This window comes from Eleginops maclovinus, chromosome 20, assembly GCF_036324505.1.
Source record: "Eleginops maclovinus isolate JMC-PN-2008 ecotype Puerto Natales chromosome 20, JC_Emac_rtc_rv5, whole genome shotgun sequence".
NCBI lineage: Eukaryota > Metazoa > Chordata > Actinopteri > Perciformes > Eleginopidae > Eleginops > Eleginops maclovinus.
In genome coordinates this window covers 17,375,322-17,397,568 of record NC_086368.1, presented here as the reverse complement: position 1 = coordinate 17,397,568, position 22,247 = coordinate 17,375,322, and the positions used below count along the sequence as shown (strand labels likewise).

Here is a 22,247-nt window from a genome sequence, read left to right as displayed (position 1 = left end):
TACAATACTTAAATATATATATATATTGATCATGTAATAATTGATATACTGATAATTAACATCTTATAATAAGATTTATGTATTCTATTTTTAGAATATTGTTTTTCACTTCCTGCCTTCATAATCAAATAAATGTTCATAAGAATTTGCTTTTTGTGACTTTTCCCGTATCACGACTGTAGAAATACACTAATATGTCACAAGAACACATTTATTACATGTTGATGTAAACATTACTGAACGGCACAATAATGACACAAGATATTTTAATTGTAATCTCTAATAAATTCTCTTTGCACATCATTCACCTTGATAGATGAATGGATCCGATTGTTGACTAATGTATTATACTACACTTCTCAACATCATAAATTATACCTCACATATAACAATGATATTCACAGGGTAAAATGAATACCCAAAAATACATCATAAAATTGTGTTAAAAAAACGTTGACACTTCTTATTATACTGACAACATTAAAATTGTGCGTACTATGAGTCATTACAGACATTTTAATCAGAAAACAGTAACACATTACTGTGTGAAATTGACTTTAAAATGAAAAAAAATATACGTATGCATCTACTGGGTTTACGTATTCCAGTTTTCTGTTGTCATCACATCACAATCCAGAAGTCTTAATATAAAGATAAATCAGTCATTTATTTCTCATCTATGTGATCCTTCATTCTTAAAGATAAATGTACTTTACCTTTTTCACCTTTGCCCATTTAATCACTGGGACCATCCGCTGCCACATGTCTTACTTCATCTTATCTGGTTATGTTACCAGTAACAGTGAAGATCAGTCTCTGCACTCTGTCACTTATTCCCAACAGTCCGTTGTGCTGACTTTCAACACAACACATGCACGTACACTCAAAACGTTCACACTTCTTTTCCTCATCCATCCAACACTGCAGTTCTTCTCAGTCTCTCTTTGACTTGGAGGAACTCTGGGCCCTCTCGCTGTTGTCCCTTGTGTCTCTCAAGCTGTGGAGATATTAAAATACATTATGCAAAATGTTTTTAGCCACAGTAAAACAGCATGCTTAATTATGAGTATGAAACGTTTTAATCTTTCATATAAAAATGAATAAAAGTTAGTTAATTTAGATCATAAATAATACTGTAGTATAGTGTCTAACAGAGAAGCGCAGACTGGCCTGCAGCAGTGTCTGAGACAATGCCTGCACTGACCCCTACTGGCTGACTGCAGAACTACATGATGCTCTGCATGAACCATCAATGTATATCTTCTGTGAGTAAATACTGAGAATTAAAATGTCAGTTCAACATGTCATTTATAAATGATGATGTTGGTGTGAAAGAATGTTAGGGAAATAAGAAAAAAAAAGTAAGAGGAGGAATAGGAAGTTAGGACATTTCAAGAATAATGTTGAGAATACAATGAAAGTGTTAGAGAAAAGGTTGAATTGTTGGGAATAACGTGGAAATATATACAAAAATGTATGTATGTATGCATGTCGAATCGGAGGATGAAACCCTCTTTATTTGTCACATACATGCACACAGCAGGAGCAGTGGGCAGATATTGTGCAGCGCCCCCAATGGGGAGGGGGGATTGGAGGTGTCCGGTGCCTTGCTCAAGGGCACCCCAGCAGGGCCTAGGAGGTGAACTGGGACCTCTCCAAGTAACAGTCCACTTTGCACATCCAAGTCTGTTAGGGGGACTTGAACCGGCGACCCTACGATTCCAAGTCCAAGCCCCTACTTACTGAGCCACTGCTGGAGTATGTATGTGTGTGTGTGTGTGTGTGTGTGTGTGTGTGTGTGTGTGTGTGTGTGTGTGTGTGTGTGTGTGTGAAAAAGGTTACATGTTCAGTAATAGTGCCAGTCCTGACAAAAAAAAAAAGTGTTTTAAGAATCAAGTTGACAAAAAATTAGACTTGAGAAAATACTACTTTTACTTTATTCTGAAAATGCAATATAAATAATATATCTTCCTCCACCCCTTTCCTTCCCCTTTGGCCTGGCCATTTACTCAATATTTCGTTTAAAGAGTTAAATACTATGGGCAAACCTTTTCTAGCCTCTGTTGTCTTTTTAGCAGTTCCTGATTAAGTGGGGATCTGTTCCTCTTCGCTTCTTCCTGATCCCTGCTCGCCTTCACTCTTTGTTCCCATTTTCTCTTTTCTAAAGCCCTCTGGAGTTCAGTCTTTCTTTCTTGATGCACTCTGCTGACAGAAACACAGAAGGACTTTATGATTCATAAAAACATTGAAGGTGAAGTGTGAGTGTTTTTACCAGTCTGTGTTACTTTTACAACCTCTGGTGGGTCATCCGCAGTTCTTTGTGGAGCTCCTGGTGGCTCTTGGAGGCTGTTAAAGGATTGAGTGGTTTTTGGGGTCTGATGAGATTACTGCTCTCCTCCTCACTCTGTAGTTGGGACAGGGAAGCCTGAAGCTCCCAGTATCTGTTTTGCTGTTCAAGTTTGTGTGTCTGCATTACTGAGGCAAAGGAGAAAAAACATACAGTAGACTATTACAATAAAATATAGGAATGAAGGACACCATTTACATTTGACACCAGAGACCATATTTTAACTGAGAGTTGTCACGTCAATGCCAAATAAATAACCCCTTCCACTGTAGAAAAATCGTTAACTAATAGATAACTATCTCCTGGAGGACCTACCAAACTCCATTATCGATACAAAAAGAGAGAAGAATATTTACAATAACAACAATAAAGATTTAAGGATGTGAAATATATACATATGTGGAATACATTGAAAGTATTTAATACACTGTACAGTAATTTAAATACTTTACACTGTTGAATGAGGAGGTATGGACAGATGCATATATTACGTATAACAGATGTATATGGCAGATATGTATAATATATAGATATGTGTGTACTATAAACAGATGTGAGTAGACATTCACAGAGCTCAGGAGTTCAGCAGTCTTATAGCCTGTGGTATAAAACTGTCCCTGAGTCTGGTGGTCTTGGTCCGGATGCTGCGGTACCGTCTGCCAGACGGCAGCAGACAGAACAGATTGTTGCTGGGGTGATGGGGGTCCTTTATTATCCTACTGGCCTTCTTCCTACACCGCTGGTTGTAGAGGTCCTCCATGGATGGCAGCTCCGTCCTGGTGATGTGCTGAGCAGTTTTCACCACCCTCTGTAGAGTCTTACGGTTGAGGGCGGTGCAACTGCCATACCAGGCGGTGATGCAGCCAGTCAGGATACTCTCGATGGTGCACCTGTAGAAGTTGCAGAGTATCCTGAAGTCCATGTTGAGCTTCCGCAGCCTGCGGAGGAAGAAGAGCCACTGTCGAGCCGTCTTGAATATGACCCTGGTGTGATGTGTCCATGTCAGGTCCTCACTGATGTTTACCCTGAGGAACCTGAAGCTGCTGACTCTCTCCACAGGAGTCTTGTCGATGGTGATGGGTGTGTGTGCCTCTCTCTGCCTCTTCCTATAGTCCACAATCAGCTCCTTTGTTTTGCTGACGTTGAGATGGAGGTTGTTGTCCTGGCACCAAGATGTCAGGGCTCTGACCTCCTCTCTGTACGCCGTCTCGTCGCCGTCTGTGATCAGGCCGATGACGGTCGTGTCGTCAGCAAACTTGATGATGGTGTTGGAGCTGTGTGTGGCCACGCAGTCGTGCGTGAACAGGGAGTAGAGGAGAGGGCTGAGCACACAACCCTGGGCCTGGGGCTCCGGTGTTGAGGGTCAAGGTGGAGGATGTGATGTTCCCCATCCGCACTGCCTGGGATCTGCCCGTTAGGACGCTCAGGATCCAGTCACAGAGGGCGCTGTTGAGCCCAAGGTCCCTGAGCTTAATGATGAGCTTGTAGGGCACAATGGTGTTGAATGCTGAACTGTAGTCAATGAACAGCATTCTCACATAAGTGTTCCTCTGGTCCAGGTGGGAGAGGGCAGTGTGTAGGGTGAGGGAGATGGCATCATCCGTGGACCTGTTTGCTCTGTAGGCAAACTGCAGGGGGTCCAGTGAGTCAGGGAGGGAGGAGGTGATAAAAGTTTTGACTAACCGCTCAAAGCACTTCATGAGGATGGAGGTGAGTGCAACTGGGCGGTAGTCATTGAGGCAGATGGGTTTTGTCTTTTTGGGGACAGGGACAATGATGGACTCTTTAAAACATGTGGGGACTACAGACTGGAGCAGTGACCTATTGAAAAGGGCTGTGAACACATCTGCCAGCTGAACTGCACACACCTTGAGAGCACTGCCAGGGATGCCATCAGGTCCAGGAGCCCTGTGTGTGTTGATCCTTTTCAGAGATCTACACACATCTACACTGGTTAAAACAAGTGAGCAGGGATCCTGGGCCTTCTGTGCCACCACAGCCGGGGGCCTCTCAAAGAGTGCATCAAATGTGTTCAGTTCATCTGGGAGAGATGCAGACACTTCCTCAGCACCACTCGTTGTCCTTTTGTAGTCTGTTATTGTTTTTAGTCCAGACCACATGCTTCTGGCGTTGGAGCCCTTGTAGTTAGACTCCACCTTGTCCCTGTATTGTCTTTTCGCACTGCTAATAGCTCTCCGGAGTGCATACCTGGAATTCCTGTACTCATCCAAATCACCGCCGCTGTGCATGATGGCCCGTGCTTTAAGTTTAGCTCGGACCTCGCCGTTTATCATATCATATTCTATTTACGTAAAGCTCCGCTTGCAATATTTTGTTATTTTATTTTTGAATTTCTTTTATTGTTTTATGTCTTATATACAGTGGGGGGAACAAGTATTTGATACACTGCCGATTTTGCAGGTTTTCCCACTTACAAAGCATGTAGAAGTCTTTCATTTTTATCATATGTACTCTTCAACTGTAAGAGACGGAATCTAAAACAAAAATCCAGAAAATCACATTGTATGATTTTTAAGTAATTAATGTGCATTTTAGTGCATGACATACAGTAAGTATTTGATACATCAGAAAAACAGAACTTAATATTTGGTACGGAGACCTTTGTTTGCAATTACAGAGATCAGACGTTTCCTGTAGTTCTTGACCAGGTTTGCACACACTGCAGCAGGGTTTTTGGCCCACTCCTTCATCCAGATCTTCTCCAGATCCTTCAGGTTTCAGGGCTGTCACTGGGCAATACGGACTTTCAGCTCCCTCCAAAGATTTTCTATTGGGTTCAGGTCTAGAGACTGGCTAGGCCACTCCAGGACCTTGAGATGCTTCTTACGGAGCCACTCCTTAGTTGCCCTGGCTGTTTGTTTCGGGTCGTTGTCATGCTGGAAGACCGAGCCACGAGCCATCTTCACTGCTCTTACTGAGGGAAGGAGGTTGTTGTCCAAGATCTCGCGATACATGGCCCTCATCCAGATGGTCACTGGCAAACTTCAGATGGGCCAGGACATGCGCTGGCTTGAACAGGTGGACTTTGCGTGCGCTGCAGGATTTTAATCCATGACGGCGTAGTGTGTAACTAATGGTTTTCTTTGAGACTGTGGTCCCAGCTCTGTTCAGGTCATTGACCAGGTCCTGCCGTGTAATTCTGGGCTGATCCCTCACCTTCCTCATGATCATTGACGCCCCACGAGGTGAGATCTTGCATGGAGCCCCAGACCGAGGGAGATTGACCGTCATCCTGAACTTCTTTCCATTTGTTGCCTTCTCACCAAGCTGCTTGCCTATTGTCCTGTAGCCCATCCCAGCCTTGTGCAGGTCTACAATTGTATCCCTGATGTCCTTACACAGCTCTCTGGTCTTGGCCATTGTGGAGAGGTTGGAGTCTGTTTGATTGAGTGTGTGGACAGGTCTCTTTTATACAGGTAACGAGTTCAAACAGGTGCAGTTAATACAAGTAATGAGTGGAGAACAGGAGAGCTTCTTAAAGAAAAACTAACAGGTCTGTGAGAGCCGGAATTCTTACTGGTTGGTAGGTGATCAAATACTTATGTCATGCAATAAAATGCAAGGAAAAGGGAAAACCTGCAAAATCGGCAGTGTATCAAATACTTGTTCTCCCCACTGTATATGTTGCATTGTTGGAGGACCTCAGTATCTCAGGATTTGTATTGCCATTTCTACACTGTAGCTTATGTGCATATGACATTAAAACCTTTGTATCTTGAATCTTGAAAAGTTAGCAAACATTAGCCACCAAAAGCTATTGGTCATGACAGATCAAAACCCCCAAATCTGTATTTTGTAAGATTGTGTTATTATTTTATTCAAAATCTACATAGTCCCGCTTTAAACACATTTTACCGACATTACTTAAAAGTCTTGTTGACACTTATACCCCTTAATGACTCTTAGAATAATGAAAAATGCGGCTAAAGAAAATACTACTGTGACTAGAGACTCACACAGATCCACCGTATCTGTGCCACCTCTGCCCAGTTGTTATTCCCTGAGTCACAGTTTACCCCTCCTCTTATGATAGGGATAATAATCTTGACAGATCTCTCACCAGAATCGTTCAGGTGCGTCTCTGGAGGATGTTGAAGATCTCTCTGTCAACAGAAGATGACATTTCAAATAGAATAAAAGATATCTTCAATTAGTAGTTCTTACCAACTTATCCCTACGATATAGCTTTTTTGTTTGAATACAAGTGTGTAGAAATAGTGTGACACACAATAGCAAATGAACATTTCAGTCTGTCACCAATACAGTTTCATGCAAATGACAGAGAGAGAGAGATAGAGAGAGAGAGAGATGAGAGTATCACAAAGCCGTATTATGAGACAGACAAATAAAGTGTCATCTCTTGTTCCACATGTCCAGTGAAGCGAGAGCCCTGACTGGAGGTGGAGGGCTGCAACCTCATTAATGACAAGATCAAACAAAACACAGTCTGATTCCCACTGAAACTCTCATTTGCTAAAGTTTGAGCAGAAATAATAGTTAAGACACGAGTTATTCCCATATTTTGACTCCGACAGGACTGCTCAAATAAGTTCTTCATTTGGTTTCTGTTGTTTGATAAACATTTGAATGTAGAAAGAATATGGCAAACTACTTTTTTGCCCTCAGCACAATCTGCTGGTTCCATTTTCACTGATGCACCTTTTACATAATGTTTGTTGTGGCTTTGGCATTAGTTGCCATTCAGCTGCAACTTGGCTAGGGATCTGCACAACCAAAACAAATATCGTAGCATTGCTGAATGTGTTCCAAACCCTGCTTAAATTATTCAGATAAAGTAGTTTAAATAAATCTTCAGAATGAGAATAAAGTGCAATGTAGCTGAGGCATTTTAATGACAACTCTGCTGCTGCCAGCGGTTCAGTTGAAAAGGGAAGAGTCATGCTGTTTGGCCAGGGCTTAGACAGTGGATATTTTGTGGCGAGAATTAATTGGACATGACAGGGTAAACACTCTCCAGGGCCTACTTTCCAGTGTTGGCAAGGCTCTTTTTTATAGGATAAAAATCTGTATTTGGTTTAAGCCCTTGCTTTCTTTAGGAAATAAAAAGTAAAGATAACAGTGACAGATCAGGAAACTTTAAAAAGCTTAAAGGTGATCAAGAACACACGTTTAATAAATACTTTTGGTTCTTCATGATTTGTTAGACACACAGTACATGACAAGAAAGTATTTTTTGAGCTTCTGCTGGGTTATTTTGACTGCATATGTTTTATGTTTTAAAGAGAAAGACTGATCAAATACAGAAATATACATTTACTAACGTACCTTCTTTCCATGTGTGACTCCCATGTCGTCAGTCTGAATCCAGTTTCAGTTTCTGCACAGTGAGCTCACAATGGACAGAGTTGCAATAATAATGTGAGGTCTCTCTCTCTCTCTCTCCCCTCTCTCTCTCCCCTCTCTCCTCTCTCTCCCTCTCTCTCCCCTCTCTCCCCCCCCCCAGTAGCCAATAACACCAGAGAGCAAACTGTTCTGTGTTTGTCCAATGTGGATGCTACCAGGGAAGCAACAACAGAGTGGAAGACAAACCCTGGAGAACAGGCCAAAAGTGCTTGAAGAATATTCAATGAACAGGAGTGGTTGAAGTAACTAACTACTTGTTAAGTAGTACACTGTAAGTACACTGTTTTGTCTAAACATTGAGCTGGTTTAAATGTGTCTGCTTTAACTTCTTCAGCTCCAGAGAGGTCAAATTATCTGTTGGTGTAATGCAAATGTATTATCCAAATTGGTCACAATCTTTATTTTTTTGAATTTTTGTTCTCTCAATCATTATCTGAAGACCCTTCACATTTGTAATTTGTCACTTTAGAGGTGGCCCGGATGTGGGAACAAGTAAGCTGAGCTGTAGATTCACAAACTAGCGGCATCTCGACCAGCTTTGCTGAAGTTCAGTTATTTTCATTATTTTGAATGCAGAAGTAATACTTGAAACAGATCATTTTTACACCGTATATCTATCCGAACTCAAGCTATGGTTCTGATTACTTCTTTCTCCTCTGGTGTGAAGATTGAAATAAAAAAACTAATAAATGTGTTTCCATGTAAAGTCCAATACCCTAGCATTTAAGTACTTTTGGTACTGCCTTTATTAAGCTGAATAAATATTATCCTTTAATCCCAGTGTCAAATTCTTGGCATATTCCTTATTCCTCCAGTAATAGATAGCTTCAAAATATCCTGTCTCCTTTCATGATTTCAACCTTGGTCAATGGGTCAATTTTGAATAACTTTCATTCCTTGAATGTTTAATTAGCATTTTCTATTAGAATAAACAGTCCAGTCAATTTTATTTAGAAAACCCAGAATCATTAATGACAAATTTGGCTCAGACGTCTTAACTCTAACTCTAATGAAAGCCACAAATAAAACTATGACGGAATGACACAATGCGTTAAATAAACTGTGAACATATATTAGATTTCCATTGTGTAGGATTTAATGGCATTAATATAACAGAGAAGTTCTAAATAAGTCATATTCTCCACCTCATCACGAAAGTTTTCCATCAGTAAGATTCTTTGGGTAACAGCCAGCCACCTCCACAATCTCCGGCCATTCTCCGTAAACGTTGATTTTCTCATCATTGACAGCTCGCTGACGGGTGAACAGGGAAGAAGACTTTACATCAATTATCTTACTTTTGCTGTTTTTTTTTTTACTTTAAGTGTATTTTAAAATAGATGTCTTTTCTGACACAAATGGAGCAGGCTCACTCACCTTCTCAAAGAGGCTTTTGTTGTCTTTCCCTGCTCTTCCAGCAAACACCCAGTTATCTCTGTATTTCACAGATGTGATCAAAGTGCTTCCCATTCCAACAAACACCTCCCTCGTTTCGTCTGTCATTCTGCAACATAGTAAAAAAGGGTCACGTTGTGTGATATGAACCGTGTCAGCTGTTTAATCATAGAGATGTGGACTTACTTTGCCGTCACATCGTCAAACGAGGCCACCAAGACGATCATTCCAGGTTTTATGTCCTTCAGATATGCCAGGATGTCAGCTGCATCTTTTGGTATTGAAAAACGTCATCTTAAGATTGCAATTCAACTATTTAATTTAAAATAAAACTGAAAGATAAAGAAAAACTCTTACCTCCAAATTGCATATTAAGGTAGCCAAATGTTTCCACATCTCCATTATTACCTGAGGTGGAAACAAACCCTCGTTATTTCATATCCACAACTAACCAAAACAAAACTCACATTGAGATCCTCACCTCACCTTTCCAGGAGTTTTTGATCACATCACATGAGCTTTATCATTAGATGGCATTAACCCAAATGTTATGGAAGTAAAGAAGTTATAATGTCCTATTTTATGAGCACTCCCATTTCATGTGGTGATGAAGATCATAGCTCCAGTATAGCTGGTTAAATGGCCTTTAAAAACAGCGTTGTCCAAGTTTAAAACTCAAATATTATCGTTAAAAAGCTCTGAAGATGTTATCAATATATCTTAAACTTCTATTTGTGACAGTGACATGTCCCTGAGAGCAACACTGAGGATTTATTGTATTGTAAATACAATGGTTTGACTTGCATAACCAGAAGTAGTAGTTTCTCTAGTTTAGTTCTTTAAATATGTGCTGACTTAAAACCAAATACTTGAACAGTTTGCTTTGTAATGGCTGCTCAGAATGGGGATAGTTAAGCTATGTTTATCACAGTCAATTCTCGGCCTAGAAATCAGCACCACTGAAACAGACATGTACATGTGCCACAAGTGGGACAGTGATTGAACCAGTGACTTCTGCACCCTAAGGAATACAGTCCACACACAATATGTGCTCAAACTAAAATGTTACTACCGTACAGAGTCTGCAAAATCTGTAACTTCACTCACCATTTATGATCACAACATTCAATCCTGATCCCACATTATTCTTTGCATGGCTCATAATGCTGTTGAGATACAAATAGGGTTGAGATACATGCAACAAATTGCAATCCTTAGTAAATTCAGGTACTAACCATAACATAACGCACATTTTACCATCAAAACATATCTTCGGTCCAACTACATTAGCTGCTCCGCTGACGATGTTAAAAGCGAAAAGGTCAGGCGGACAGACTCTGGAGAGGCCGCACTTTGGCTTGGGTGCTGTAGCTGAAAATGCACATGGAAGAGTTCTGATTTTGTAGGAACATATATATAATGTGAAGGGCATATTATGTACAGTATAAATCTATCATGATTACATTTACCTGTTGTGAATATAGGCTTCACTTTATTGGACCCTTAAATAAAAGAGCAGTATTATTAAGATGTGGCAAATACAAAGAGAGGTAGTTCAAGATTTGTGATGTAATAAGTTAGCTCACTGAAAATTGTCCTTGTTTTTTCCTTTACATCAACTGAATTGATGGAGAATCCCCAGGTAATTAGGACAACAACTATTACAGCAGCAATGGACAGAACAGCTGTAACCACAACAGAAGATGGATGAAAATTGGCAGACATAAACTTTTAACTACTTGTTTTTGAAGTAAAGTGAAATCTTACCTCGATATCTCATTTCTGAAATAAAAAGAACTTTCGGTTCCCAAAAGGAAGAGTTGAGACCTTTGAAATGTATGTCAAGTATTTCCAGTCAACCACAGTAAAATGATTGTAGATACAGCAGAGCTTCTGCTATATGGACACTTTGAATACCACGCCTTCAATGGTAGGTGTTTAAAGCTCTCCTCCTCCTTGTTCTACATTAAAACCAGGATGTGGAATTATATTCACAGCCACTGTTTATTATATGATCAAGTTTCTCCGCCTTACAAGGCCAAATATAGGACAGTGTGTAACAGTAACGGATACTCTGTGGTGAACAATGTGGTTTGCAAACAGAAGAATAGGGAATGTCACAAGAGGAGAAAAAGGCTTTAGGCTTCGTGCTGGATGTGTACATTTAAACAGAATAATGTTTAAAGAATTTCTTTGTCATTTATCAGTTTTCTATTTGTATGTGGATGTTAGGAGATCATAAGTGTGTCAGGTAATTATGTAAAACTACTAGTATACAAAGATTTCATATAGAGTTTAATATAAAGTTCATCTCTCACAAAGGGCAAATACATAAGCACAACATACAGTGGGCACTAACAAAAATATATGTAAACAAACTTAAAACAGATGAGAAATCAACAGTTTTATTTTACCTGTGTTACAGAGAAATGTCACTGAGATTTAAAAGAGTTTTCAAAGGAAACCTGGCCAACAGGAAGAGCAAATTCTGTTATTTCAGTAACATCCATAGGACAAAATTATGTGTTTGTCGAGGCATTTTAGTCCTTAGTTCTAATGGATGGACACCACTGTTTACACAGTAATTAGTCGCCATCAACTGTTCAAACGGTGAAAGGCATAATTATCCCAGTGTATCGCTGATCCTGGAACAGTAGCTCAGTCTCAGCTTTCACCTGCCTCCGAGGGGTCCAAACTAAAAAAGCATTTCCGTGCAGGCAGTAATGAACTGAGGTTATGACTGTTATTAAAGTCCAATCATAATAAGGTCATAATTTATCCATCATAAAACAGTTGAGTAGTCCAACGGGGAACTAAAGAAACAGGAGCAACCAACACAATGTTTGAACAGCTCCAGAGCACTTAAGAACAAAACCAACCGAAAGCAAACTATTAATACAGACTCATTAAACGAGACAAGAGCTCAAGATTATTTAAGGTATTCATAGTTTAATGTATTTAATCATTCAAAAAGTAGTTGCCACACATTGAACACGTAGCATTCCGAGACCCTAGGAGAGCGGCCCATGCTTTGACTAGAATAAATGAAGTTTACTGAGAGAATTAAAAAAACAAAACTTGTAACCGTGTTTCAAATGTACAGTCAAGTCAAGTGCAGTAACATTAGATGTTGGGTTTATAAATGCCATGAAGTATTTTCCATCACACAATTGAAAAGCATGTGTTTAGTGACCCTGTAGTTCAATAGAGGGCTTCCACATACAGTATGAAGGAATTTACATTATAGCAGCTTCAAATTTCCAACATGGTGCAATACTTAACAAGACCAACAGAGGGTCTTTGTGTACCACGTTTTACTGACAAGCATTATGCATTCAGAGAGTCATGACTGGATAACACTGTAGGAACAAAATATGCCTCTTTTGTTCTTTTTTTAAAAGAATATGCCTGTCCGCTTTAGCAGGAATAATAAACAGTTCCTTTCTGATAAAGCACAGATGCTCTTCAAAGAAGAGACAGAAAGAGTGAATTATGCAGGGCATGAGTTGGACCGAACAAGGACAATCCAAGCAGATGGCGAACACATCAGCCACTCCTCTGCATGCATATATTTAATAACCAACATCAATATTTCTAAAATGAACACCAAAGTATAAATTATATGCAGAAGACAGCGTAGACATAATTCACACTATCATCAGTAATTGTAGAGGACAACATAAATATTTCCAACATGAACAGCAGAATATAAATGATATGCATTACCCGTCACTGACATAATTCACACCATTACTGTCAGTAATTTTAGACCAAACCCTATCTCTAGATACTTGCAAAAATCTGCAATAATAGAGGACACTCTTTAGGGGGCAACATATTGATTTCATTTCATACAAAATCAAACATTGACATTATTTTCTGATTATTATTTATCAGTATAAGCTGTCACCACATAACAATGTCCCCCGTGACTCCCTAGCAGGTGGGGTTGTGGCAAATCCAGCTCTAAAAAAAATCAGCCGAGAAGTTAAAGTAAAGAGTCTGTGGACTCTGAAGGATAATCATGCACTTAATTAAGAAATGTTGTGTATTTTATATTTATTTTTCCACTCTTCAATTTAATGTGTATTAAAATGACAATTAGAGTGATTTGTTTACATTTTGATTTGTTATTTTTAAATTTGGATTTTGAATGTTTTTTCAATGGGCTTCAGCCTATATTCAACCATGAAATATTCAAAAAGTGGAGAATTTATTTTCAGTGCGATCAGCAGCACTAGCCTCCTAATATAACATCTGATCAAGTGGCCATAAAAGTCTCAAGAGTGAGGGGGCAGAAAAAGTCAGAGATACATCAAGGTGAGCTGAGAAGTGAACCCCGGGACAAAGAAAGTCCCAAATTACACAAACAACCGCTGTTTAGGGATGTTTGTCTCAATACAACACATCAACATCGAAATGAGATCTTTTCTCATAACCTGATATACACAGTTGGAAGGTAAGAAGATGTGAGCAAAATTAGCTAAAACTGTAAAATGAGGTGGGAGAGGTTGAAATATCTTGACCTTCCTAAACTACTAATAAAACTGTAGGCACAGACGGAATACGACCTTGAGATTTGAAACGGCTGAAGTGATGCTTTTAAAGATCTAGTAAACCCTTAATTTGCATTAACAGGGTTCCCCCAGGATTTTTAGTCTTAAATTTAAGACTTTTTAAGACCTTTTTAAGACCACTTTCAATAAAATTTAAGACCAACGTCGCACCTTCCCTGGTATGCGTATTAATGAAAAAATTGAAAATCAATCAATCAATCAATCAATCAAATAAATAACTTTAATGAACAATATGCTCTGAGGACAACAGCTTTCAAAGATCTGCTTCAACATAACATTCACCATATTTAAACACAATAACTGTGTGAGGAGTGCATGTATGCACATGCACACGTCTGTGGGTGCGCCTTTGTATGGATGTTTTTTCCCAAAGTAACCTACAGCCTGTCTACACTGTATTTAAGTCATTAATTTAAGAACCATTTAAAACAATAACTGTGAGGGGTGTACGTGTGTGTATGTTTGTGTGTGCGTGTGCCTGCATTCGTCTGTGGGTGTGCCTGTGTGCGGTTGTTGCAATCTACACTGTATTTAAGTCCTAAGACAGAATAATTTAAAACAATAACTGTGAGGGGTGTACGTGTGTGTGTGTGTTTGTGTGTGCGTGTGCCTGCATTCGTCTGTGGGTGTGCCTGTGTGCATTTCAATAGATCCTACAGCTTTTGGAGCTCAGCTCTTTTGGCAGCAATCTGTTCGTCCAGTTTAATGAGTTCAGCCATCTTTTCCTTGTGGCTCCTTCTAAAGGCATTCGATTTTGCTATTAGCTCCGCCATCTTGCTGCCTGCTTGCTTGGCTTCAGCCTGGTCTGCCAACTTATCAGCATCCCTGAGCAGATGTTCGGCTACCTCCTTGATGGATCTTCTGTGCTTTCTCAGTTGCTCCAGGTTCTCCTCAATGGCCTTTCGTTTTTCTGACTCTGCTTGAGATTCTCTCTTTTTTCTCTCCGTCTCAAGATGAATTCTATATCTTGCTCTGGAAGATGAGACCGAGGAAAGCAGGGCTGGCGTGAGGGGGACCTTGGTAACCCCTCCATGGAGAGAGATGTAGTCACAGACGATTCTCTGCGCTACAACGGTGTCTTCGTGAATGTTAGCAGTTTCAATTTCTTTGTTCACCGAAAAGCCCCGCTCAACTGTTGCCTGCCCGTGTGATAGAAGTAGAAGCTTCTGGATAAAGGACCAAAGTTGTGGGTAGGTCTCACTGATGATGTTGCTTAGAAAGACATCCAGTCTTTTCTTGAATGGCTGGAAGGACTGAAATTCTTCAGTTCGGACCTCCACGGACAGCATCTCTGAGAACTTCTGGGTGATCAGATCACCTAAGAAGAGTGGATGAAAGAGCATTCAAATAAATGTATAGCTACAATATCAGTAATATATTATTATTCATACGACTGCTTGATCTAATGTCCTATTGTGCTGTGTTAGCATATGCATTATGTTATAATTCTTATTACGTAGTTCCTATTTTTTGACCATCGGCCGCATTGGGAAGCTTCAATGAACTGTCACATTAAAGAGTGTTACAATACACTTAGTGCTATGCACTGCACAGCATTATTCTAACTTATAATGGCATGACAACAATGGCATAATCAGGATAACGAACTGCATTCGTAGATAAAACAAATAATGCACTTTGAGGTGTAACGCCTGTGCTACCACTTTGAACATGCAGTATTTTTTGATACAAGAATACCATGATGTTCTTTATCCCTTACGTACAGGTATTACATTAGTAAATTGTATGCTTATGTTTAGACCTCATCAATAAAATAATGTATGAATATGTACCAGCAGCAACTCCTCCATCCAACTGTCTGTCTTGTAGAAACTTCCTGACTATGCTCTTCATCTGTTTCTGACACAGTTCAGGGTTGCTGTACATAAAGGCTGGGTTCAGACAAGTTAATTGTCTAACAATCGGAAACTTCAAAGGGCTCCTCTCCTGAATCTTCTGGACCATTTTGGATAGACACTCCATGCATTGGTTTTGAAAATGTAGGATGGAAAGTTCCTCTGAGGATTTACTCCGCTGTTGGAGTTCCTAAGGATGAATAAGGAATAGCTGAAGTGAACTGTCCCTGATTACAACACAACTGTTTACAACACAACTCTCCTTGCTCTTTCCCTTTAACCACCAAATTGCAATTTTGTGAAACGCCTACTTGTCGGCCATGATTATTTCCAGAATACCTTTATGGCAGTCTCTGCACCAATGCCGATGTCCACTGCCTTTGGATGCACCCTCGACTGCTTGTCAGTGACATCAAGCCGTACCAAGTGCTGAGGTGTGACATCAGTCAGTAGCTCTCGCTTGATGAATCGCCTCAGCAAATTCTACAAAACAGGGAAAACATATCCGAGAATGAAAATGTCTTTGGGACACAGTAGCATCATTGTCACAATACACTTGAACTATTTGAAATTGATTATATAGATGTAGTCTGTGGTCACATATTGGCCCAAATCAACCAGCAGTAGTCTTATTGTAATGAAAAGAGATGATGTTAAATAAAAAGACATATATTCACACAGATTCACTTAAAAGATTCAGCTTACCTTCAGTAATTCAGCCAAGTCATTGGCAAAGAATGGAAGCACAGGTTCATCCGTTTGATACTTTGTCAAGAAGGGTGTCACACTTCGTGAAACTGCCATGAAAAAATGCAGCTTTGCCAAAATAAGAGGGTCTTTGGTTGCCACCTCGATGGTGTCATAAGAAGACGTTCCAGGGTTTGGGAGCTTCTTGGTTGTAACAGCATCAACATATTTCTTCATGTCAGGCCAGATCTCAATGGCTCTCTGCACTACTGGGAGGTTCTCGATCCAGCGGTGACCACAGAAAGGCAAAGCAAAGGTTTTGGACTTTGTAAGATTGCAAAAATCCTCCCTTCTTGCTGGCACATTGTGAAAAATAGTATGAAGAGCTCTTAAGAACTTCTCCATATGCCACTCAGTGAATCCACATTTGACAGCATTATGTAGAGTGTGTAGCCCACAACTTCCCACTACAACCAACTGGGCACCCCCAAAATGCTCAGCATGCTCCGTCTGCAGCATCTCAAGAAAACGCCAATTGACGTTGGGTCCGTCCATGGACAAAGAGACCATCCTCCTCAAATCAAGGTCACGTAAACACTCCTACAAGAAATATCAGAAACAAAATTCAAACACCTTTGCAGTATTCTGTCATACAATATAAAAGTGCTCTATAACCATTTGTATCATGCTTTGGGTAGGGGAATATTGGATTGAACAAGTTGCTGATATAACAGTTTACACTATATACATTTTCATATGAAAGGGCAACAGATGTTTTTATTTGTTTTACATTTTGTCAGTCTTAACAGTAATAGACTACATATTACTGTGTAAGATTATAGAAGGCCTATTCATTATTCCACAGTACTGCTATTCTTGCAGTTTGTTGCCAGACTGTGTGAAAAGTTACTAACAAAACTATACTAGACAAATTGCTAATAACTTGTTCAGCTCAGTTGTTTTAAGAATTGCAATTCTTATCTAGGTAATGCACGGTAAGCAACTAAGAAAACGTGATGACTCAATATTGACAAAAACGATTTCCTCTAGATGGCAGTAGCGCATTAGCGCGGGCTCTGAAGTTAGCATGGGAATAATTGTACAGCCCTGTTTACCATTTCATAAAGTAGCCTAGCTTATCTCTTGTGCAGAGCCTCTCTGTAGCACGGATATGCTCTGCCTATATGGACTTTAATTTCAAAACATCCCTGTTTTACCTTTAGATTACATATTGAATTATCTTTTATTAAGTATTCTTCAGAAATGTTATCTGTAGCAACTTACCTTGAAATTACTGAGAAGGTCCACCGCCTTTGCATGGCCCATGAACTGCGAGCCAAAATATCGTGATCGAACACGGTCACCGTCCCAGTAGCGGAGATGGATGTCAAGCTGTTTGGTTTTTGTGCTTTTGTTGAGGCTTTCGTCCAGCATTGGCACAAAACCAACAGCCTGGTTTACCTGCTCGGTGAGCTCCTTACTGATAAAAGGGACGAGACCGAACTTCGTAAGATACGCTGTCTTGTTGCTCCCGCATGAAAATGTTGCCGCGATTTGAGAGTCAGGGAACATGCATTTGAATACATCGGTGATGCCCTCATTGGAGGAGTAGGAGTGGTGTTCGTATACTGTCCTAAGAGTCCATATTACCTCTGCCTGCAGAGTTGGTGTTGACCCGCACAGTAACCCTGACAGTGGTACCTGCTGCAGTGGTGTAGCGCTAGCCACGGAGGTAGACTGCACTGAAGGTGGCACACAGAAAGTTGCTATCGGTGCCTGGCTCGAACGCACTTCAACCAATTTTGTGTGCTTAGCACTCTTCATATGGGAGTTCAAGGCTATATGCCCCATGGTCCCAAGTTTGAAGGTTTTTCTGCATAAAGTACACTGTGCCTCCCACACATTCCCTGGCACAGGCTGAACCCAGTTATACTTAGCGTCGTGTACCCACGACGGATTGAACCGACATTTGCCCATCTCTAGCAAATAGAGTAGCCTACTTTAATGTCAACACATTTTTTTCGGATTTCACTTCGCGCGAACTCAAAGACTGTACCAAAGAGAACACAATGCAATGCAGAGGGGGGTGTCAGCGTCTCAATCAGTTTACAATGAATCGGTACAGGTTGCCTGATATTTAGGATGTAACCTACTAAAATGCAACGTTTGGGTGTTCTAAGATTCGCTGTAACAACGAACAAAAAAATACATGTTGTGGCGCCGTATCAAATAAGGAGGTGGATGAAAATTAAGACTTTTTGAACAAAATTTAAGACCTGTGAACAAAATTCAATACCTTTTCAAGGCCTTAATTTACGAAAACTAAATTTAAGACTTTTTCACGTTTTTAAGACCTCGCGGGTACCCTGATTAACCATAAGGAAAAAACCCTCTTATAAGAAATACAGCCAGACGATGAATACAAATCCAGAAACAGTCCAGTACAGGTACAACAAATCCATTATTGAATTAGTCAGTAGTCTGAAAATTAAATCATCTATTTCATAGGAGATTACGTCTTTATGTTATTGCTCAGGGTATAAAAATTCCAAACATTTCGAAAATGTTGGTGCTCTTCCATGTCTTAATATTTAATACATTTAAGATATGGGGATTTTGGACTGGACAAGAAAACACATCTGAGCATGAAACCATGGGTTTAGGAAATGATGATGGGTATTTTCTTACTTTTTCTGAAGTTGAGAGGAACAATGGTATCACCTACAACGAAAATAATCTTTTGCTCGAGTCCTTAAGCACACAATTCATCCAAAAATAGATTCAGCCGGTCCTGCAGCATCCCCTTGGACACTTATTCCAGAAGATCCTGTCAAGAGAAGAACATTTAAAAAAAGTAACAACATGACGTGTGAAGAGACGGGGAAAGTAACAGCTGTGGTGTCTGTTTCTGTGGGACACACAACAGTGAAAAATGAAAGATATAGTCTGGGTAGAAATGAAGCACTGACCTCATCTGATTCCTCTCCCACTGTGCACGGCCCCATGTCACCTCCGCCCACCGCCACTGCTGAACCCTGTTCCTCCATTCGCCTCAGCTGGGAGTATCTGTAACTCGCTTCACTGAAATAAAGTGACAACCAGGGTGATGTGTTTAAAATGCACTAGGGATTTTAAATACTCTCATAAACACTCATTTATAAAGTCTGCTTACTTGACTGGGTAGCAGTATTTTCGGATGATCAATAGAGCAGCAACTATTGCCGCCACAGAGACGAACACCACCGATGCAATAACCCCAGGGTGAATTCGCCCTAACCCTGCCTAAAAAGACAAATTAATTCAATCCAATGAGATCTAACAGTGGGGTAGTTAAAGAGCCCATAAACCTAACAGCTCAGTTCATGATGTGTGGCTCAGATAAAAGAGGAAATACGGGCCGGAGATATGACAGCTGAACAGCGTCTGTGTTATGGATCACACTAGTGTACGACCCAAAAACTCAACAGCAGGAGTGTGAATCACAGGCCAAGCAGGAGAACAGAAGCAATTCTGACTATAAATGATAACTCACGTCATCACTGGGATCACAAACCAATATCTTTAAAGTCAAAGCTTTGCATAAGAACATACAGTTTGTAACCTTAGAATTAGAATGTGAAAAATGTAATCTTTAAGTGATAATTTTGATTCACAAGGCCAGAGGGTTACAATTCAACAATTATTCACACATCAGGAGGTGTCCTAGCAGAAAAACAATGAAGCTGTGATGAGATATCACCACATTTACATTCACATTAATATTTAGTTTCAATATAAAACTATCCGATTATACTTTTTTAAGGTAAGGTGCTACATTAAAGTTGAAAGCTTTAGGCTATACAGTTATGGTTGAAAGACATCTTTGATTTCGAGCTTCCTATAAAGTTCATTAAGTGCATGCAGTCTGTGTGGAGACGTCATGAATGGAGACACAAGGACCCAAAGTCTGCTACACCTAATATTGGTATTATAATTGTTATTTTTACAGTAATATAAATGAATGGATTGTATGTTAGTTCACTTAAAGCTACATCTTCAATGAGTCCAGATAGATCTGTAAAACACTGAGTATGGTGGAGTTAAAAACTGAATTTAGCCTACCAATAGGTGTGTTTTTAGCCTTTGAAGTGCATATTTTAATACTTTGAAGGAAATCAGCCCTGTATTGTTCTTCAACGATTAAGATAGAAATACTCATAATAACATTTTTAATGTTCGTGCACCTGCGAATTACAAGACACGCCATTGTAACAGCACGGCCATAATAATGAATTGTTTGTACCTTGGCATGTTAAGGGTTGTGTCTTGCAAACCATCGACCATTAAGTGAAGATATTAACGGATCCGTCAGATCTTTCCACATATTTACCTGTTCTGCTGACATCCTCGTGACTTATCAAGCCCCGAATAGTTTTGGGGAATTGTAATTATTTAATACAAATGTTTTCTGTAAGAGGTACTGCGCCTGGTCAAACCATGGTTGTGTTTACTTCCTGGTTGCTCTAACCTGTTGAAACCAGTCCACACCCCCTTTCAGGAGACGTCATGTGACATTAAGTTGTGTACATGGTGTATGGTTTTGGGTCACGTGGCTTTTATGATGAGATACTGTTTTTCATTTAAAACAGTATCTAGGTCTTTAGCTTTGCTTCACAACATTTCTTTTTAAAATAAAAAATAAACACTAAAGTCACAAATTCGAACATCTTCCAGAAAAGGGAACACATTTCTGTGAATGATCCCTTTGGCTAAACTCCTGAGTCACCGTAAGATAACGCATAAAGATCATTTTTAAAATAGAAGACTAAAACATATGAGAGGTGCTCGAAAACAGCCTGTATTCCCCTTAAGACACATCAGTATATATGCTAATGTTCAACCATTTGTCTATTCTGTTTATTTCCTCATTTCTAGGTCCTTGTTTTGGTATGTCCGTTACATACTACACATTGCTGAGTGGAAAAGGGGTTTTGCGAATAAGAACACACTTCTCAGAATAAGCATATAATGTAATTGTGTAAATATCAGTATTTGATATACAAAAGTGCAGACTAGGGCCCAGCATGCTGAAAGGGCCAGCTGATTTGTCAGCCACTGATCCAGTTTGGGGTAATGTTTGATTAAAACTACGAGGAATCAATGTGATGAATGAATATTAGTTTTCCTCTAATTTTCATTTAATATTTTTCTTGTCACTGTCAAGCGGCAATTCATCTCAGGCTGAAAATGATGAATTAAACTTGTATAAGCCGTTCATCAGGTTTGATCAGTGTTTTGGCAAGACTGATTAAATGACCTGCCAGCCCCATGAGCTCCCCATCTGTTGGTACAGGTTCACCTGTGAATATGTTTATTAAAACAAGGGATTATTGTAACCACATAAATAGATACACATACATATATACACACACCCTCACACAGCATGTAGTATTTAATAAGGCTTAATAGGTTAAAAGCTTTCAGTTCCTTTTGAGTCACACATCGAATCAGCAACACTGTCACCTCAAATCACAATTAATTCAAACAATATATACACACTTAAAATATTTTTAATTTCATTACTTCAAACATTATAATAAATATGGAACACAATTACAAATCTGCAATAAAAAATCCAGGCAAGGTTACATGTCAGAGTAAATAGAAGCACTAGGATGTAATTGCAAAAAGTGAACATATTATTTTGCTAGCCAAGACTTCTGAAAAGACTCTTTCTACCATCAGATGTGGTACTGAATGGCCCACCACCCCATTTCTCACTTATTGAGTCAGTCCCACTCCCTTACACACTGACATGAGTATTGATGGAGACACAAAGCCCCTGATAGTTTCTTAAAAAACAAAAGCAGCAACATGGAAAGATTTTTCTGAATGGGTTATTCAGTACAGATCAATAAGCCAGTCCTCAAAAACTTGATGAAGACATTCATCCACTGTCAATAACTTATGATTTATTAATTTAGATTCTCTTGAGCTTTGAGTCAAGCTAGTTCATAGTAC

The 22,247-nt window shown here is 39.6% G+C and overlaps 3 protein-coding genes and 1 long non-coding RNA gene across 6 annotated transcripts; 1 reads left to right on the top strand and 3 right to left on the bottom strand.

The window, feature by feature from the left end:
* Nucleotides 1–270: 270 nt before the first annotated feature.
* On the bottom strand, nucleotides 271–7,734 carry LOC134883616 (actin-associated protein FAM107A). 2 transcript variants are annotated; one of them, XM_063912073.1, is made up of 5 exons: nucleotides 7,655–7,734; nucleotides 6,429–6,471; nucleotides 2,295–2,475; nucleotides 2,049–2,205; nucleotides 271–997 (listed from the first exon to the last, which is right to left on the bottom strand). In XM_063912073.1, exons 1-5 carry the CDS (start codon nucleotides 7,676–7,678, stop codon nucleotides 908–910), a joined length of 495 nt encoding a protein of 164 aa, XP_063768143.1. In that variant the 5' UTR covers nucleotides 7,679–7,734; the 3' UTR covers nucleotides 271–907. The 2 variants fall into 2 exon arrangements, with proteins under 2 accessions (XP_063768143.1, XP_063768145.1); XM_063912075.1 differs by having other exon boundaries at nucleotides 2,049–2,202.
* A 928-nt stretch (nucleotides 7,735–8,662) lies between these two features.
* Nucleotides 8,663–11,263, bottom strand: si:dkeyp-67f1.2 (uncharacterized protein LOC556106 homolog). The gene is made up of 9 exons (XM_063911000.1): nucleotides 10,895–11,263; nucleotides 10,714–10,812; nucleotides 10,597–10,629; nucleotides 10,378–10,498; nucleotides 10,235–10,293; nucleotides 9,485–9,535; nucleotides 9,314–9,398; nucleotides 9,110–9,236; nucleotides 8,663–8,986 (listed from the first exon to the last, which is right to left on the bottom strand). Exons 1-9 carry the CDS (start codon nucleotides 10,905–10,907, stop codon nucleotides 8,882–8,884), a joined length of 693 nt encoding a protein of 230 aa, XP_063767070.1. The 5' UTR covers nucleotides 10,908–11,263; the 3' UTR covers nucleotides 8,663–8,881.
* Nucleotides 11,264–13,779: 2,516 nt separating this feature from the next.
* Nucleotides 13,780–16,472, top strand: LOC134882962 (uncharacterized). Its single transcript, XR_010168210.1, has 2 exons — nucleotides 13,780–14,894; nucleotides 15,574–16,472. It is a non-coding gene; the product is annotated as an uncharacterized LOC134882962 (long non-coding RNA).
* Nucleotides 13,910–20,768, bottom strand: LOC134882959 (uncharacterized). Of its 2 annotated transcripts, XM_063910996.1 has the most exons (8): nucleotides 20,617–20,768; nucleotides 19,420–19,529; nucleotides 19,217–19,328; nucleotides 17,532–19,074; nucleotides 16,266–16,847; nucleotides 15,900–16,043; nucleotides 15,498–15,750; nucleotides 13,910–15,022 (listed from the first exon to the last, which is right to left on the bottom strand). In XM_063910996.1, the coding sequence occupies exons 4-8, from the start codon at nucleotides 18,222–18,224 to the stop codon at nucleotides 14,358–14,360; spliced, it is 2,337 nt and encodes a 778-aa protein (XP_063767066.1). In that variant the 5' UTR covers nucleotides 18,225–19,074; nucleotides 19,217–19,328; nucleotides 19,420–19,529; nucleotides 20,617–20,768; the 3' UTR covers nucleotides 13,910–14,357. The 2 variants fall into 2 exon arrangements, with proteins under 2 accessions (XP_063767066.1, XP_063767067.1); XM_063910997.1 differs by lacking the exon at nucleotides 19,420–19,529 and having other exon boundaries at nucleotides 20,617–20,767.
* Nucleotides 20,769–22,247: the final 1,479 nt, after the last annotated feature.

Excerpts from the sequence above, each read along its gene's own strand:
- si:dkeyp-67f1.2 (XM_063911000.1), bottom strand. Across the intron at positions 10,294-10,377 it reads ATATGTTTTGATGGTAAAAT|CATTATGAGCCATGCAAAGA; the intron begins GTGCGTTATGTT and ends GTATCTCAACAG. Across the intron at positions 9,237-9,313 it reads TTTGACGATGTGACGGCAAA|AATGACAGACGAAACGAGGG; the intron begins GTAAGTCCACAT and ends ACTATGTTGCAG.
- LOC134882959 (XM_063910996.1), bottom strand. The coding sequence starts at position 18,224 with ATGGGCAAATGTCGGTTCAATCCGTCGTGGGTACACGACGCTAAGTAT. Across the intron at positions 15,751-15,899 it reads GTGCAGAGACTGCCATAAAG|GAACTCCAACAGCGGAGTAA; the intron begins GTATTCTGGAAA and ends ATTCATCCTTAG. Across the intron at positions 15,023-15,497 it reads GGATGGAGGAGTTGCTGCTG|GTGATCTGATCACCCAGAAG; the intron begins GTACATATTCAT and ends CACTCTTCTTAG.
- LOC134883616 (XM_063912073.1), bottom strand. The coding sequence starts at position 7,678 with ATGGGAGTCACACATGGAAAGAAG. Across the intron at positions 2,206-2,294 it reads CTGCGGATGACCCACCAGAG|CAGAGTGCATCAAGAAAGAA; the intron begins GTTGTAAAAGTA and ends TGTTTCTGTCAG. Across the intron at positions 998-2,048 it reads GACAACAGAGGCTAGAAAAG|CTTGAGAGACACAAGGGACA; the intron begins GTTTGCCCATAG and ends ATATCTCCACAG.